Source organism: Ambystoma mexicanum, chromosome 5p (genome assembly GCF_040938575.1).
Source record: "Ambystoma mexicanum isolate Mex_15411 chromosome 5p, UKY_AmexF1_1, whole genome shotgun sequence".
Taxonomy (NCBI): Eukaryota; Metazoa; Chordata; class Amphibia; order Caudata; family Ambystomatidae; genus Ambystoma; species Ambystoma mexicanum.
Window position 1 is genome coordinate 147475429 of NC_090930.1, and position 19904 is coordinate 147495332.

General features: G+C 43.2%; 1 protein-coding gene across 3 annotated transcripts in view; it reads left to right on the forward strand.

The window, feature by feature from the left end:
* LOC138480803 (vascular endothelial growth factor receptor kdr-like) overlaps positions 1–19904 on the forward strand; it is a 1018894-nt gene that overhangs the window by 545111 nt on the left and 453879 nt on the right. For 2 of the 3 annotated variants that reach the window (XM_069612549.1, XM_069612547.1), the window contains exons 16-19: positions 6733–6839; positions 13375–13510; positions 14240–14344; positions 18833–18949. In XM_069612549.1, coding sequence (XP_069468650.1) covers positions 6733–6839; positions 13375–13510; positions 14240–14344; positions 18833–18949 — 465 coding nt within the window. The remainder of the gene's footprint in view (positions 1–6732; positions 6840–13374; positions 13511–14239; positions 14345–18832; positions 18950–19904) is intronic. The other variant, XM_069612548.1, reaches the window with a different exon arrangement.

The window sequence follows — 19904 nt, forward strand, 5'->3', positions numbered from 1 at the left end:
TTGCATTGGGACCCACTGGTGGAACCTGCAGGTGAGTGTATCTCTCATAGCAAAAGTACAGAGCATAGCACAGCACAGGAAAAAGACTTTCTGTAGCAAAGAGTAGCGTTGCAAAGCTTGTGAACATAGCGCAACATAACACAATCTAGCAGCACGTATTTAAAGTATTGCCTAAAATAAACAATGAATTAGCCGCTTAAATCATCATTGCGTAATTTAGCACAGCAGCCTGCATGACCATACAACTATCTCTTTTACAGGTAAGGTACACCAAGCCCAAACTGCGCAGGGCTGTTGGCATTATTTCTGTTTGGTGCAGGAACACCTTCCTTCCAACTCTGTAAAAGTTAGTAAAGTAGCTATGAATGGACAGGCAATTATTAAAGTGTTGCAACGTCTGATCTGACCGGTCGCCCAATAGGTCTCAGTCCGTCATTTCTTCATTCCAAAATGCAAATCAACTTTAGTATGGCTCTTTAATTGTACGGATATGTGCCTCCCTCCCTCGCTCCCTCCCTCTCTTGCTTTCTTCCTTCCTTGCTCCCTTCCTTCCTTGCTCCCTTTGTGCCTCCCTCTCTTCCTTCCTTCCTCCCTCCCTACCTTCTTTGCTCCCTCCCTTCCTTCCTCCCTCCCATCCTTCCTTTCCTGATTTTGCAAGTGGTACTAATTTCTCATGTAGGTGGCAATTATCCAGGTTGATCAGAATGTGTCTGAGACTAGAATGGTGATGATTTTTCTACCTACAGGATCTCTCTGGATATTGCACGCGACGCTACATTTGTGGATGGGATTCCATTTCTACTACTCCAGAGATGAAGGCCTTAGGGTTGTCAACCATCCTGTTTCCCACATGATTACCAAAAACCTTCAGGATGGAGCAACTAGACCCAGAGACGTTGCTTAGGGGGGATTGAGGGGGCTGCAGCCCCGGGCCTTTTGGTTGCAGCCCTGTATAGAAGCTCAGGCGCTACAACCGAAATGCTACCTAACCCGAGTCCCGCCAGACCCAACATTAACTTAGTCCCTGATCTTTTAAACACCTAGCTACACCCCTGGCTACACCTGTTTTCTGTATCTTCTGGCTTGGATTCCCTCGAGTTAATAGGGACCTCTATGGCATAGCTGTCGGACCACTAGGTCCCGCTGTGACAGATTATGCCTTCTCCACGGTCTCTCGCTCTCTCCTGATAGTCACATGCACGGCTCAGTAACGGTCCACCCACTACAGCACATGCCACCACCTCTCAGTCTCTGCAAGTTTATCGCTAGGGTTCCCAAATGACTCACAAGACTCTTCTCGGGGGTTCCGCTATTCCTCCTGTCAGCCTTGGAGACAAGCCTTGCTGCAGTCTCCCGAAGCCCTGCTCCAGCTTTCCAGTCTTCGATGCAGCCTCATCATCGCCTGGTTCTCCCCCTGGTTGTATCACAGCTTCCATATTGCCAGAACCACACGGTAGCTTTCGTCCCACCCAACTGTAGCATTTTCTGAGAGCTTTGTCGTCTCAGTGCTTTTTTCATCAGATGGGCTCGACATTTAACAATAACACATCGTTTCGGCGGTGATCTTATGTTGATAAGATTTGGGTGTTATTGTCAGCCTACTTGGTGGGATTTCACAAGGGTATGCCTCCCAATTGAGTTCTTACCCCAAGAGAGGAGCCTCACCTCCATAGCCTCAAGGGTAGGGATTCTCCCCTGGGGAGAAGTGATACCATCTGAAGGATTGTCACAATCTTAAAGGTGGCTTCCATATTGTGTCATGTTAAATGTAGCAGTTAGGTTTCACTGGTAGCCCCTATTAAAGGTCTGCTGACTTTTTCTGAGAAACTGTAAAATGAAGACTACTTTTAAGTACAAATTATCATTAAATTCCTTTACAAGATCAAGTAACCTGGTGGCAGTGTACCATCAGAGCATGTTATGGGTGTTAGGATGAACACTAAGAACATGGTCTTTGGTTTATTTATTTATTTAGTATTTATAAAGCACCTATACCTCAAACGGTGTTGTGTTTCAAGACTCCAGCCATTTACCCATAGCCATTATGTGGTTTCCCACTATCCAGAAATAATGGCAAACCTGTTTGTGGGCCATGCAAACCTCACGCCTGAACATCAGTGAATAAAAACACAGTTTTAAAAGAAGACCAGGGGGAGAAGAGACAGGGGCCTTGCCAGTCTATCAGAGCACAACAAGAGCCAGTCAATGGGATTAGATCTGTAAGTCATTCCCTGAGAGCAGGAGCCACCTGAGGAGTCTCATAGTGAGATGCTTTAGACTTTCTCCCTGTGGTGTGGGACTAGCACTCGAAGCCTGCTTCTAGCAGCTTTAACTGCAAGCTGCTGCTGACTGTGTGCAGGCACTGACAGTAAGTCACATCCATAGTCCTGAGAAGAATTTTCGTGCAGAGGAGGATCTGCTGTCAACCAGAACTGCTTAAAAATGGTCTGATCAAGTGGCCCCCGAAAGCGACTGCTCCATTGTAATCACCACTTTGTTGAAATACAAATTGATCGAATTCTTTTTTACTCAATTTCTGACTCCATTATTTTGCAGAAAATAGGTAGATGGTGGGTTGTGGTTTCGTATATCGATAGGGAGTGTGGAGGGGGTGGATATTGCATGTGCAGGGGGTCGACACCCACAGTTTGCAGAGAATATTCAGTAAAAGAAAATCGACCAATTTGTATTCAACAAAATAATTGTCGCCAAATAAAATAGAAACACTCAATTTTGCAGGGCATCCCCTGATACCCCGAAATGATCGAAATAGCAGCACTACATGGATATAAGATGAGGCAGGGGTCTACCCACCACCTCTCTAAGACCAAAGGGGGTTTTATACCGCGCACCGCTACCACCCGAGAGCCATCTCCGGGCATTACAGTCTTAAAACTCTCAAGTAATGATCAGGCAACTTGCACCCTGAGCAGCATCTAGAAGGGAACTATATGCATCTCAGGAGATTGCAAATAACCCCACTTCTCCATTCTTGCTCAAAGGTACTATTTCACCTTGTCCCAGCCCCCTACCACCCAGAAACACAGCACATTGAAAACCCCATCTGGTCACCCAAGCGTGCACCTCCAAAATCACATGAGACCAACTCCTCTTTCCTTTTTAATAAATCACACCATTCTTGCTCCCTGTCACACACTCATCTCCCTACCTTTTCTGGTTGACCCTCCTGAAACCAAGCTGCCTTTTCGAGAACAGTTCAACCAGAGAAAATGTATTTGTTTCGAAAGAGGTCCCACCAGTCTTGGGAAATCAACCATCTTGCATCAACCATCACTCGATATAAACACGTAAATGGCCATATATTCAGTTCACATAATCACGTTCATTACGGGAGAAAACAGAGTGAGGATCTCCCATAAGGTCATAATTTGCCTATAAAGCAGTGGAGTCTCTCCCTCTTCATTACATGTAATCAGGCAACCTAGCGGTAATCTATTCACAAATGATCAAGGAAGGGATCAAATGAAAAGTGGACTTGTGTGGCTCAGTATAGTAGGGAAGTCCAACTAAGATTCTGTTCACCTAAAGATGAGCTTGGTCTGGAACTCCCATTCTTTAAGTACTTTCAGAAATGCAAACCCTGAAGCAGCACTTCGCTGGCTCATCCCAACAATCTAGAACTCCCTCGCTCGACAAATGCAACCTGCCCCCCATCTTCATCATATGTGAAGATCGAAAGACCCACCTCTTTAATTTACAACTCCCAGCCGAATTCAGACTGCCCCTGCTTGTATATTTGTCTTACAATCTAAGGCTTTTTTCTGAACCCAGCCACTCCTTCTCATTTTAGTCTCATCACTTCGATCCATCTCTCACACTAAAATCTCTTTTATCCTTAATCATTATGTACTGGGCTCAAAGTCTTCTATTTGTCTGTTCCAGGTGCCTCCGGGTGCCTCCTTAGGTCTCCGCCTTTAAGACCTTGATTTAAAGTTCTCAGTGGCCCATATCCAATGGATGGGATGCTCTTGGCCGCCCTAGCTGGCCAATGGCTATCCTCTAACTTGGGTGTCTGGTTATGTTGCTGAATAGTAGTGTCATTCCAGACTTACACCAATTCAGGTTCAGGTCTAGGTGTGCTTCAAAAATGTAAGTGCACAATTTCTAGATATGCATCCTGAAGGTGTGATTTTCTGAGTTTATAGATATCCCTCTGCAAAAAAAAGCACCTTTTATATTTTTTTACTACATGAAAACTGTCATTAAATGTCAATAGATTTGGCATGTCATGGATGAGCTAAAGGCTGCAGAGGAATAGTTTGTTCACTGATATTTGTTTGGCCCACGAGGCCTCTTTTGGGAATCATGTCTAGAAAATGTAAAACAAACACAAAACAACTAATGTTCGTAAATTGGACGGCTAACAGGTAATGATAATTGTCTAAGCAGACTAGTATGCGTTGACTGATCGGGGCTGAAACATGTTAATTCATTTTACCACATGCGTCTGTAGCAATTTTTCCTCGGGAGACCTTTTTGTGTCACACATGTTTGATTAATCTCAATAAAATATGAAAGGAACATTGTCTTATGTCCAAAGAGTGTATGATTGTTATGTTTGTACATGGTAAAAAATATTTTTTTAAAAAGAAGCCGTGATGAGATTTGATCAACACAACGTGCCCTACACACCACATATTGGTGTGTGTAGCTGAAGAGACCACATCTCTGCTCCCAGGAGACAGGCTCATTGTCTTCCCATCAAAGAGCGTGTCATCTTCAAAACACTGGTCATCACCCATAAATGCATCACAAATCACTCAGCCCCAAACTACCTAACACAGAGAATAAACAAACCGGCACCAGGTTGACCAACAAGAACACCTTACTCTAATCTCCTCACAGTGCCCGCAGTCAATCAAGTTAGAGCCGGTGGCTCCAGCTTCCCTTTCATCGTTGCCACGCAATGAAGCGCCCTCGGCACCACCTCAGATCAGAAACTTCCCACCAAGCTTTCCGGAAAGCTATCAAAACACTGTTATTTGTCTGAACGTTACAACCATTGGCTATGCACGACATACCTTGTAAAAATGCCATTGGATGTAATACCCAACTGTATGTGATCTTCATATGTAACACCTCTGTATGTGCAATGTAACTAAGTCGCCTTCTTGTAACAGCACCACAATGCTCCTGGGCTGCTGTGTGCTTTATACATGTAAAAAAAAAATTAAATAAATAAATAAAATAGCTGTGTAGGAGTCTGGAAAAACTGCTCGCCGAGGAGCGTATACTGGAAGATTGAGGTGCTGTGTTCGAAGGACAATGGAATGAAAAGCCCACATTTTCATTAAGTGGTGTAATTAAAGAAAGAGAAGTGGATATGCTTTTTTTTGGAAGCGTACCAAAATGTCGACCTGACAATTGCGACGGCCGAAAATGCCGGCTTTTTCTTTTTTTAACCCCCCTTACACCACATATATATGTGGGGGGTATAGAATATAATATTAATATGGGGGGGAGCTGTGGGGGGTCTCCCCAGCATATATATGTGGTGTAAAGGGTTAAAAAAAAGTCTGCATTTTCGGCCTACGCAATAATCACATAGATCCATTTTTCTTTAGTTGAGCAATTTTAGGAAATTCCCAGGTCAACTTGTTCACATTTCTTGGGGCTGTGCACCAGCGCAAACGATGCACACGTCAGTGTCAGGAGCGATCAATGATAGGCTCACAGCACCCACGTGGGTCCCAGGTGCCCCTTTCACGATGAAAGGCATGTAGAGGGCTCTCTGTTCTGAAATTTAATTTAAAAAAACAATGATATCCCTGTCTGGGGATAGAAACCCAAGTGTGACCACATTGTTTCATACTGTTGTCACTTCAAAAAAGATGTCTGACAGGGACCAAAATGACCCTGTCATACGTCATTACGGAGCCCGTCATACGCATCTCATAACTTGTGCAAAAAATACAATTGGAAGCTCGCCGCTTTGCATTTGTGATTTCCGAGTTTACTGATTGTGTGTGTGTGTGTACTAGTGTGTGTGTTTTGCAATGTCCATTCCTCTGTGTATCTATGGGTGTAAGTGGACACGCATGTGATTTATTTGTAACTCTTTATTCGATATCCACACTCATCTAATTCTTTGCGACACATCCTTTTTCATCTGCTCATTACAAAAATATAAATATACTTGCCCCAATTATTTACCCCAAATTGCAGAAAAAATGTGTTTCCATTTATGAAGGACGCGAAAGTCCAACCTGTGGTCTGTGTGCAGGCAAAACACTCTGAAAGTGTAGCTGGACAATTTCAGATTGGAGTCCCGAAAGAGTAGAAGTTGCGGTCCTGTGGACAACCCCAAGCATAAAAACATGTTTTCAATTAGCATTTTCAATATTAACAAAATGTCCCTGCACTCTTGATGTAGACTAAGAATTGCTTTACGCATTTGGTGGATGAGTTCAAATCTCGCAGGGTGAAATGTTTTTCAGTTTTCCTCTGCACAGTGCGAGGTAACCTGGGGCGAATTCATCAGACTTACCAAAGTCACTGTATGCGTTGCCCACACCATTATCTGTAATGTAGCAAAGTCTTTAAGCACCCTCTGTAATGTGCCTGAGGTAATAGAATGAGAACGTGATCTTTCTAAGATGGAAGCTTACCCAAAGGTCCATACCCGATGTGCATACTTGCTATTACTCTATGCTTGCAAAGGTTTTGCTTTCATACATACACGCCTCTGTCTGTGGTCAACTTTATTTGCAGGAGGGGATGAAAAAGGCAATCTGGAAGTCATCATCCTGGTGTGCACTGGTCTGGCCGCTACCCTCTTCTGGCTCCTGCTTACTCTGTTCATCCGCAAGCTGAAAAAGGTAAGACACAGACTGACAGACCCGCACACGTAGACACCCACACTCAGACTCACACACGCACCTCTCAACTGGGACTTGGATCACAAAACAGGATGTCGGGTCAACAATGGACCACAGAGTTGGTTGAGCTCTCAACCGTTTAATAAACAATTAAGAGTTACATTTTTAGTTCCGCGTAAATTACGCGGAGGTGACTTGTTATGTTCATACTTTTGCACACACAGGACGCCGCTGCATAATGTTGAACCTTTGCACGAAAGATTGCAAAAGGGGAATGAGTGGGTGAATGAATGAATAGTTTATTTAGGATTGATGACAGCAATCCATTAAACTTTAAACAGAGACAACTTACATTAAAACCTGGGTCAGGTAAAACATAATAAGGAAGAGAATAAAATATGTATCGTAAGATAACAATCAATAATTACAATCATGAGGAATACAATAAGATTCTTCTGTTCCAAGCATCTTGAAGAAAACATTCAAGTTTTAAAGCACTAGTGGCATCAGGAAGGCACAATAACATCGCAAAAGCAAGTTTCCAATGATGATAGGCAAAACCTCGAAGGAACGTCAGGAGGTGTCATTTCCGAAGATTATTGTACAATGGACAAAATAAAGCAAAGAGATTCAGCCTGAGCGCAGAAACAGTGATTATCGTTTGTGTACACAGCTCCTGACTGATAGCAACATATAGCTTTTAACTGCAGCATATTTAGTCTGGCTCGTGACAGGAGAGAGCTGTGGGAATGCGCAGCCCTCCCAGTTGATGGCGGGAGCGGAAGGTACTGTTTTGCGGTTCATTTTGCAGGATTCGTGTCCACTCGCATATTATTGCAGAAAGTCATGAGTCTCTGTTTAATTACCTTCGCAGGCATATCAGCAAGGCAAGATGAGTTGGAAAAATTGAGTCCGTACATTTCACTGAATCCAATTTCCCCTGACCAGAAATGTTCACATTTTGTGGTTAGGTAGGTAGGTACATTTTAAAACATAGATAGGGGGTTGAATAAGGGGATATAAAAAGGTAGGGGGAAGTAGGTGAGGTGCAGGTGGCCTCCCCAGTATAATAAAAAAAAAAAATGTGTAGACATTTTATTTTGAAGATTTCTCCTTTAGGTGACGTGGATATCCTGGAATAAATGCATTCAAAACCCACAGAGCCAAGAGTTTTTTTTTTAATATAAGATAACCAGTCCACTTTTAGAACATTTTCTAAAGATATCAAGTGGCTAATCGAGGCTTTGGTTGGATTATCTTCGTTACTCGACCACAGGGAAAGCCAACAAAGAACAGGTACAAGCTTCAGGGTATCAGTGATTCAGGGGAGGCCTGTTTCAAGATGTGTATTAAAAGAGGTGGTTGTCGGAGGCACTCCCAAGAGATGCGAAATAAAAGTTCTCCTCTACTTGATGTCCCCCCACATCACCCACACCCCATAGTTCACTGTCATAGACACCTATAGCCACACTCTTCCCCCTGGAGGCCATTTGCATATGACTAAGTCAAATCTGAAGATACTACCAGAAGATGGTTTCATGTTATGCCTTCTGGTTGTTAGGTTGTCCTTCCAGTTTAGTTGTCTGCTGAACGCTATGCAAAGGTACTCAAAGCATTGGAAGACCTTAAGTCTGTGCCCATCAAGGAGGATTGTAGGTTCGCGGAGATGTTTTTTGGTGAAGCACATTATGTAGAATGTGTCAGTTTTAACCTTCAGTCCCCTAAAGGTTATACCTTTGTACGTGTAAAATTTAGATCACCGTTTTGCAGTCCACCGGCTCAAAGACCTTGGTTTCACAGCACTAGAGTTGCTGGATTGTTTATTTGTACAATGGGATTATCCGCTATGTCTGGCTTGCTGTAGAAACAAAGGTTTTTGAGCCGGTTTGCAGAGAGGTTTTTCTGTCCTGCTCTGCTCGTTAAATCTTATTTTTAGGCACTTATCCATTTTGCTCCTATAACATGTTTAGTTGATGTGAACTTCAATTCAGCGTATGTTTTACTCCAATCTCACTTGAGACCTTATGTTTATATTTGATACATTTCAAGATCACATGGTGATACATGTAGTATGTGTATTAGATTCTAGTTCACCAATACCACTCCAAGATGGAGCCCGGTGTGGGTGCCAGATAGGATTCACTTTACCAGCAAGGTCACATGACCAAAACAATGCATGTAGCGCTGGTTTGAAGTTGAAATCTAGCCTGAGGTAGTCCTGGATTTCAGACGGAACGTGAGGCCATGAACTACCTTGACGACTACCTCTTCATGCCGCCATATGCAGGTTCTGTTGGTTGACTGTTCTGTATGTATTTGAACATGCACTATTTTCAGCAGTTTAAAATCGCGATTGCTCGAGTTGTTCTTTAGGATTTCGCTTGCCAGCACCGTACATCATAGTGCCGGCACCTGTTTCCAATTGTTATTGTATGTTGGGGAGAGAGCCTTTCTCCCACCTGGAGGCACCCACAGCAAAGCAGTTGAGCACTGCAGAAGTCTGTATATATTTGAACATGCACTATTTTCAGCAGTTTAAAATCGTGAGTGCTCGAGTTGTTCTTTAGGATTTCGCTTGCCAGCACCGTACATCATAGTGCCGGCACCTGTTTCCAATTGTTATTGTATGTTGGGGAGAGAGCCTTTCTCCCACCTGGAGGCACCCACAGCAAAGCAGTTGAGCACTGCAGAAGTCTATGGATGTTATATATATATACATATATATATATATATATATATATATATATATATATATAAATATATGATCGACTTCCAGCACTTTATAGGCACTAGCACTATGTATGACTTTTTAGACAAAAATGGCACAAGATGTGCCTTTTATGTACATATATGTATATATATATGCAAAGTGCTAGTGCCTATGTACTATGTATGACTTTTTAGACAAAAATGGCACAAGATGTGCCTTTTATGTACATATATGTATATATATATGCAAAGTGCTAGTGCCTATAAAGTGCTGGAAGTCGATCACATGCCTACAAATCTATGAAGATGCAGCCCTGTAGCATGGAATATAGATGGTTTATTGCTGCTAATTAGGTATATTGTAATGACTTTTTGTTCAAGCAATAAACGCCACAATAGGTTGGCATTACCGGGTCAGGTAATGCCCTGGGGTCTAAGCTACAGGGCCTTAAACATATCCCTGGGGCATTATCTGAACCTGTTGATGGTCTGTCATCATGGGCTATATTGCTATTAGTATCCCAGCATTTTATGCCAGGATGCTAATCGTTTTCTTTCCTAGTTCAGAAACGGCATGTTTGCCGTTTCTCAACCTGAAAATGACTACAATCGAAGATGGTCGCCATCGTTACGGAGAAAGGAACTACATACAGTCCCTTCTCCCTTTCCATGGCGGTCATTGCCGTGACAGAGAAGCGCCAGGAACACCATGTGTTTCTGGAAGGGCGAGGAACAAGGGAGCACAAGATAAGTGGGGCAGGTGTGAGGGTGGGTGAGGAATGTGAAAATTGGAGGTGGGGGTGTGGAAAAGGGGAAAGAGACGCGTGTGGGCACACTTACCTGAACCCCGGAGGCTTTGCCATGAGGTAAAGACCACATTCCAAGCCTCCTGATTGGCTGTGACTGCTGCAATGAGCCCCTCCAAAATCTCCCCCCTCCACTACCGGGTGCTAATATTAATTAATGTTACAGTAATGTACAATTTCATGAATTTGTGTGATCGTTATTAGGTTGTAGCTGGGGATAACATGTCATGCTGCATCAATTACCTATAGTACTGGGGCATGGTACCCTGTGTTACCCCAGGCATGAACATTTGTGACATAGTTACTATTTCACTTGCCAAATCCTGCTGTGTCAGGCACCTTTAACAATAAGCAAAAAAGTGATGGGTGGAAGTTTTTGAATACATTTGAAGAACTAGCACCACTCTGGGCAACCTTCCACACCTCCTTCTATAGCCTATCTACTCTACTGCAAAAGGGCTCAAGCCATATGCAAATCAGTCAGGTACTGCCACCAATGGGAGCAGCCCAGCCCAAAGTACTAGGCCAGGTCCCCTCTACAAAGAAACACAAGCAACCCCACACATGTTTCAGCCTCGTTAGGCCTCATCTGTGAGGTGAAGCTTGGCTCCCTATGGCACTGCAAGCAAGGGACCCATGTCTGAGCATACTCTCTCTCACACAGGGACAAACTATAACCCACAAAGTGATAGGTGGAAGGTTATGATTGATTCAAAAACTTAACAACCATCAATTTTTCGTTTTGCTGAAGTCACACCGAGTGGGACGGGTATGCGCAGACGTGGGTCCCGAGTCTGCTGGGCCTAGAGACCAAAGCTACTCCTCACTGATGACACCCAATGAGGATTAAACATGTCTGGGGATGCTTGTGGTCTCCTGCAGAAGGGATGTGACCTAGCAGTTTGACGGGATTGCCCCTTTTGTGGTTGTACTAAACCTAATTTACATTTGGTCTTTCCCCTTCTGTAATGGCTTGGCAGGCTGAAAGACGATGCACTGGAGGGTTGCCCAGAGCATTGCCAGTGGCTATGATTGATTCATCACCTTTTTAGTTATGCTCTGGCCCCTTTAAGAACAAAATGCCTCCATAACCGGGTTTCTGCTCTATCAGTTTGAAAACTTCCAAAAACTTAGATATACATGATGTTCTCTATGATGTTGGACTCATGTAATACAACCAACATAAACATACTAAAGTGGAGGAAAGGATCATCAAAGTAGTTAAGGATAAACGATGCCCAAAACTATCTCTCGATGAATAAAGAAAAGAAAACAAGCATTGGCAAAGCCACCAGTTGTGGCTTTTAGGTAGGCATGGAATAGTCCCAATAGTACCACCTGGCCACTAAAATGGCAACAGCTCCAAAACCGTGTGATTATCTGGGCTTACGACAGCAGTGCCTAGTAAATAGTGATACACAGACCAAAAGTGTTGGCTATGTCAGTGCTTTAACAGGATTTCAGAGCAAAGCACAGATATAAATCAAAATGCTGACTGCACACTTGGTGAGACATTTGTATTACACCAGTAGTGCATCTGTGCCTGCACTGAAATCATTAACTCTCAGATCACTTAGAAATAACACTGACATGTCAACACATTTGTTGCTACTGCTTAATAGAGCTAGATCAAATAAATCCCAGGAGGATATGTTTTGGTTGTGCAGGGACAGATAGTGAGTGGGTGGGGATTGACACAGGATTAGCCAGTGGTGAGTAAGTAACCAAACACCCACACACAGTTTGTCAATTCTAACATAGTATCTATCATCCAGCGGTATTCTGATTCGATCGTGTTGGCTTATAGGTTCTGCCTCGACACCACCTAACAGCCAAAACAAAAAAAGGTAACACCAGAACGATGATCTCACAAATATGAAGTGCAACAAAGACTCCAAGTGTTTGGGGTTTCTAGCAGAGAGGTAGGCATGCACCCCAAGCAGACCAGTGTATCCAGTGGAGCTTGGAGTCAGTCAGGAACTTAACTCCTATGAGTAAGGTTGCTGTGCTCAGCTAGTCTTCCCTGGAGATGAAGCAGGGATCTTCTGTATCCACAGATTATGACATGGTTTAATGCCCTCCAACTTGGCAGTGTACTGGAGTAAACCCCAATTCTAGTTCCATACAGTTGAAGCCTAAATGTCACCAAACTTAAGCTGTATTATTATTAATATTATTATTATTATTATTACTACTATTATTTATTGAATGTGGACCTAGCATCTGGAAGCAACATAGTGCTTTACAAGTCAAAGGGCAAGGACACAGTGAGGGAAGCTGAGAAACAAGGAAGTGGGGTACTAGCAAAGGGGCACAGAAACTCTGGCAGCAAAGGATCTACAAGCAACCTGGGGAGGAAACGGGAGGGAGAAGATCACCCAGCCTCAGGTTAAGCGGGGAGTGGAGGGTGTGTTCCTTGAAGAGGAGTGTCTTGAACTCATCCTGAAATGTAGAATGTGAGAGGGCGAGAGTGGTGATGAGGAGGAGGTTCCAGACTCTGGGGGCATAGACACTGAAGGCTGGTCTTCTGGTTCCTTCCTTCCTGCAGCAGCAAAGTTCCAGCCTGCACATGGCCTAACTACTGGTGGATCGTAGGCCTCTGGGTATGCTGAGCTCTCAGCGAAGTAGCTTGTGTACCTTAGCATGACAGATGGTATATACTTGCAGTGGGAACTAGTGCAGTTTGATGAGGGTTGGGATGATGGAACTAGTGCAGTTTGATGAGGGTTGGGATGATGTGGTCAAATTTGCAGAGTCCTTTGATGAGTCATGCTACAGTAGGTAGGACACATCGCAAGGTTGCCAGCGTTGTCACCAGGAGGCCTTCCAGAAAGGCATTGCCACCATCCACATGGGAGAGGGCCAATTCTACTTATTGTAGAGTGGTAGAATCATCAGTGAGGCATCCATCTCCCCTCCCACAGTACAATGTTGTCCGACTGAATCATAGGTCAAACTGAGGTATTTGTAAAGACATATGCAAAACCCCTCATACTGTGTCACGTGAACTGTTCTTGCAGCCAAGTCCCTCAGACATTAAGACTGGATACCTGTCAATCATAATGGATCCAGATGAAGTGCCCCTGAATGAGCAATGTGACCGGCTCATGTACGACAGCAGCAAGTGGGAGTTCCCGAGAGACAGGCTGCGGTTAGGTAAGTGCCACGATCTGGGCTTGTTCAGTGAGTGGGTTTGTGTGTGTGTGTATGCATGTATGTGTGTATTTGTGAGTGTGCTTGCATGTGTGTGTGTTTGTGTGTGGATGTGCGTGTGTGTGTGCATTCGTTCATGTGTGAATATATGTGCGTGTGTGTGCATGCACGCAAGTGTGTGTGTGTGTGTCCATTCATGCATGTGTGCATGTGTGTGTGTGTGTGTGTGTACATGTGGGAATTTATATGGACAAGTCATTTGAATGACATTTACCCTTTTGATGATAATTAACATGGTAATACTTTGTGTTCTCTAATTAAATGAAAAAAACAATTTTGTTGAAAATTCACAATTGTTGATTCACATGGTTTTCGTTTTGGTTTGTATTTTTCAGGCTGTTATATTAACAAACAGTTTATGTGAATCTTTGATGTTCAGTCTTTTGTGTGGTTTTTCATTGTATTATGTTTGAATTGTTTTTAATATTTTGAATGGTAATGGTGAGGGAATTTGGTGGATGCCATAAAATAAATCAGGAAATATGTGTTTTAATTTAGTTTAATCTGGAGCATGTTTGTAAAACTCTTATTTACTAACACATATTACTAATTGTACACAGGCAAATGCAGAGTGCAAGAAGCTATTGTTTGTGGCTCTTTGCATGGTTATTGTGTGTTGTTAGGTCGTGTTTCTCATCTCCTCTGTGTCTTGCTTGCGCTATTTCTCCTTAGGGAAAACCCTTGGCCATGGTGCTTTTGGGAAGGTGGTAGAAGCGTCTGCCTTTGGGATTGATAAATGTTCAACTTGCAAGACAGTTGCAGTCAAGATGCTAAAAGGTATATGTCTTTTTGATATCAAAGCTTCTTATTCTGTGCATGACCCTGGTGTCAAAGAGTGGTGTCTTAAGTTCCACAGCAGCGTGGTCTCTTATAGGAATCGCAGTTCACCTGGCCTTAACTCCACTAGGATTATAGCTCGTCGGTTTAATAGCATCTCTCATTCTGCCGCTAGGCTCTTGAACCCACTTTCTATTGTTTCTTGTGGGATTCCGAAGTCAGACAAAGAAGGCCCGTCTATGTGTAAATTGTTCTGAATAATTTCTTTCTTACATAGGATGCTAATGTAGTGAATGTTTCACACATGTTCATCTTTTACCTTTCAATGCATTGTCTGTAATCATTTTGTTATCTACTAATTTGTTGCAACCTTGTGTCTAGTTTAAGCGGTCAACAGCTGAACCGCCCTGTTTCCAATTTTTGTTGGAGTGCTTGATTTGGGTCATGGATAAATGACACGTAACAGGGAAAATGCTCCTACAACTTCAATTTCCTTAAAATTGTGACTGAATCAGAAATAGTCACTTAAAAGTTAGAAGTAGCCTTTCAGGGGTTTCAAGTTTTCTAAATGATAATTAAGCTTTTTTGGCATCAATCACTCCATATTTAGGATGTGAAAGAGAGAGTGCAGTGCAGGAAACAGTAAGACCGAGAATGACTATTTTGTCATTACAATGTGTCCTGTATTTTCTACATAAAGATTCAGATTTCCACATAAATCAGTCAGTCTATTCTTAGACATTCTTGTTGCCAAGAGTGCCCTATCAGAAGGTTCTTATGAATCATCGCATTCTTCTTATTAGTACTGTGACAAGGCCCTACTTAAGATACATAATTACACAGTGCATTGTTGCAAACAGTATGTATTGCTACATACTAGCTCAAAAGGGATGGCCCGGTCATCGTAACACACATTTGATAAGGTGGAGGATGTGTAAGAAGTCAGCTTTGGTAACATAGCATTGCATGGCATTCATAAAGGCATCATTTTAGCAGGGACGTCATTTCATCAAAATGCCAGGGGTAGGGAACGTGACATCGCATGACCCTTGACCTCTGATGACATCACAGGAAGTGATGTCATTTGCCCAACCCCGAAGTGCCATTGTGGGAAACGATGGAACATGGCCTTTCACCCCTTGGCAAAACAGGAAGAGGCATCGCATAACATTGTTCCTAAGTACACAACGAAAAATATGGTTACGATATCACTGTAATGTGATATACGTTTCACACAAGAATGGATCTCCTTATGTATCCTTAATATCAGTGTGTATAGGCCTATATTACCAAATTACTGTGAATGCAAGCAGACGTCCAAGGCCAAATGATAATGATGTGTTATTATAAAGCACTTACGCTTAAGTGTTTTATATAGAACAAATATACATACAATATCACCCAGCCTGTGTTGGTACTCATTTATTGACCTCAGAATGATGAAAGGCTGAGTTGAGGTGTTTAAGAACAGACTACATCAGTGACTCACCCCCTGAAGTGTGCCTGAAATGAACCTTTAATGAGTCTAGCAATTATTGTATAGAATTCCGGAAAGACAAATTATTTGTTTTTCCTATTTGTTCTTATTTCGGGTCACTGCTGAAAGTGTTACACTTGTGCAAACGCCTGTTCTTTTTTTTTTTTAAGAGGCCTGAATAAAACTCCAGCCACTCCAGAAACAAAGAGCCACATGGCACTGGCCACAGCCCAGGAGCTTACATTACATTACAGTAGCAAGGGAGACCACAGGGCTAGCAAGGAAGATCTCAGTGGTCACAGTTGCAACACTTGGTGACCCCCCAAATGACGTCCCTGCATTTTAGGTTCTCTACATTTTTCTAATAAGTACAACTGTCTTGAATCAGATAAATATACAAATGCATAAGCAAGTTGGCCTACATTAAGATACACATTTATTGACCCTTCACACACCTTTCTCGCTCTTATGCGAAACATATACTATTTCAAAATAGACAGACGCACGTGAGATAAGGAAAATTCTGTTCTACAGAAGGTTTGGACTACTTCCCCGTAGCACTGTTTCTACAACTTGGTATCTCATAAATGTCCATGGTCCGCTCTTTCCCTCACCTTAAAGTGCGATGGGCTATACAAGGGATCTGATCATGACATCCAGCCAAAGCGATTCCCTAATACTGGTTAAGGTCATCGCAGTCAATCGTACAGCCACCCTTATCGTCAATGCCATAGACTTTCTTTGTCGTAATTTGATGACTGCTCAGTCCAGGCGGAAAGGGCCACTGGATACAGACATCCTATGAGTGAGTGTCTGACACATCCCATGCTGCTGACCACTGTTATAGGTAAGTAATGTATGTTCTGATTGTGGGTGCTCTGTGTTGTCCTATTACAAGCCAACAGAACCCCTGGTTCTTGACTTGCCTGCGGACGCTTGCGCGCAGAATTCCGAACCCGCATCCCTCTGTAATCCTCACTTGAACTAGAGAACAATACACGATCTAGATGGTGAATTTAATTTTAAGTTTGCAAATCCCAGCTGTTTTACAAAATCACGATTTAATGGTTATTTCCACGACTATCTGCAGACTTACATATGTGTACAGTGGCAGCAGCACATGCATGGCGGATTGTCATGCGATCATCAGAGATGTGGTGGAATGGAGAGTGAATCTTGATGAGGCACAGGGAATCTGTTACCTGTGTTGCAGGTACTGTTTCCCCCAATTCTTGTTGCCTGGAGATAAGACTGAGTATTACTGTAACCGAAATTAAAAGTGGGTCTTGATGGCTTTCTAGCAGACTGCCTGAAATATGCCTTCCATGATACTTCCTGTAACCATTACAAGAGGGTTTCTTCAGAAAGAAAACTAGAAATGTACCTGTAGGGTGGTGCCACAAAGCTTGCCATGCAGAATCTTTGGTGGTGGTGATAAGACTTCTCTTGGTATAACGCAGAATGATGGATCTTTCAAGAAAAGAAAGGCATGATTGATCAGTTGGTGGGGGTGCAGTTGATTTGATCGCGTGGTCTTGCAACACACAACGCAGACCCTCCAGTGCAGCGATCCTAGCATTGAGCTTCTGCGTGATTGCCTTTGTTGCCAGAGGATGAGCATAGCACTCAATGGCTTTGCTGCGTTTCAGGGTCCGAGGCACCTCATATTGACAAGATGAGTTGAGAGACCTTTGAAACAACTCCTATTATTTGTTGTTGTTCTTTGAACATGCTGCATGCCACGGGGGCATCAGAGCAGGTGAGCAAGACGGGAACAGCAGGAAGATGATCAGGATAAGAAGGGGAAGAGGAAGGTTTTTAGGCCTTTCCTGAATTTGTTGGGATTTTGTCACTGATGTAGGGAGATGGGGAAAGAGGTTCCAGAGTTTGGAACCCAGTCACGAGAAGGCTTGCTGCCCTTGTTTTTCTTACTGGTTTTTAAGACTTTAGTGCTGGAAAGATGTGGTCAAATTGATTGAGGTGGGACAGAAAATTAGCTACATCATTTTTTGTGCAGGGGGATAAGTAGACTATGGTGTAAGCAGAGTCAGAGGCAGTTACCACAATCTAGGTGGGTGGAGATAAATAAGTGACAGCAGTTACTCTCTTAGGAAAGTTTAGAAAGGGGACTACATTGTGGCAGAGTTTTAGCGGTAAGAAACAAGATTTGATGACAGCGTTGATTTAGGATGTGACGGAAAGATTTTGTCCCATGAAAAAGGCAAGGGGCCTCATTACAAGTCAGCCTGTCCGGAAACAATGGTGGCAGTAAATTCGAAGCCACCATTGTTTCCGGACCGGCTGATTCCGAGTCCTGCTAGCGGGAGGTGTCACTCCCACCAGGTCTGACCTGGCGGAAATAACACCACCCGCCTGCAGGCGGACATGGAAACACCGGCTCTGTCATAGATGAAACCATTGTTTCCATGGTCCCCAGCCCCATGGAGTCCTACGGGACTCCATGGGAATGGGGCTTTGCAGAATTCCGCCTCCAGAATTACTGGGTCACCGGGGTTGTAATGCCCCGGTGATTCCGACAATCACAGAGGCAGAATTGAATTACTGGTCCGGTGGCAGCCTGCCAGTTTTTCTGGCACGGCTACCGCCGGACTCATAATGAGGCCCAAGATCTTTAATGATAGTACCACAAAGGCTTGGCTTCCACAGTCAAAAAAAGACTTACAATCTAAGAAAGAGGAACCTTGCAAATGACAAATTGACTCCACTGCACCCCATCCTTCTAAGGTGTTTATAACTAATACAATGTTGAGGGTGTTGCCGTGAGCAAACTCACTGAAAATTGGCTCTGACGGATTTGGGAACTCACCCACCATTGTTGGATTTTAAAGTCAACGCATGTTTTATGCTATAAAATTGATGAATCGTACAACTGGGTCTTCGATTACTATGATTACCCTGTACTCTCGTCAATCTAAACAGGACTACCTTGTATTTATTTGTATGTAAGTCTCCTTTCATTGTAACGCGTGCCCTGCCCTGTTTCTTTTAAGCAGAGTGCGCAACTGCCAACGAATGCAAAGCCTTGATGTCCGAGCTGAAAATCCTAATCCACATCGGTCACCATCTCAACGTAGTCAATCTTCTGGGAGCCTGCACCAAACAGGGAGGTAAGAGACGGCTGTTTGTGGTCTGATCGGAATAGTCTAGAATCTTTGTTACTCCTGTGAAATATGCAACTGTTGAACTGGTTTCTCTCAAAAGGATTAAGTTTATATAAGTTCTGGGAATGTTTTGGTAACCTTCCATTTTGTCTCATTTGGACGTACGAAAGAGAGGGTATGCACGTAGGAGCTGACTCAGAGGTGAGAGGTAGGATTCATTACATAACTGGACCTGACATAAAGTGAGAAACCAGTATACGCCTGTGCATTGACAGAGAGGTAGGACTGGATACAGGGCCAGAGGTTGACGGAGAGAGAGAGGACTGCACACTTGTTTGGGATCTGACAGAGGGCTAAGACTGGGCATGTGGCTGAAAGAGTACAGAGAAGTTGGGCTAGTTCTATTCCTCATAGCTACTAGATGGAGGGCTGGGAGTATACCTCATCCTGACAAAGGGGTAGGTTTTAGTACATGCCTGGGATGTAGCAGAGGCTTAGAACTGGGTTCACAACTGGATGTTGACAGATAGTACAGATGCGTGAGTTAGCATGACATCACACAATTCTAGATATAACCCATTCCTCATGCAAGCAGGACAAAATATTTGCTCACTTGATAAAAGGGTAAAAGACCAAGTTGCTTAAAAGTTCATTTAGGGATTGAACTTGCCATCCATCTAGTCTTAGCATTCAGTGTCACCTTTCACTGAGGTTTCTACTGACGTAGGGGTCATTTTGAGGGTTTAAGGAATATTTTCCGTTGTCACTCATTTCTGGTAATGTTTGTAGTCCCAGAATATTTTCCAGGTCTCAAGTATTTAGTTACCATTTTTGAATGGTGAAAAGTGCTTTTCCCCAAATTCAAACCCTATTCCACTTTCGCATTGATATTGAAATTCCCAGATAGTGTTTTTTCCAAGAGTTCTTTACGGGAGTTTCTTATCTTAGGCGACCTGTCAAT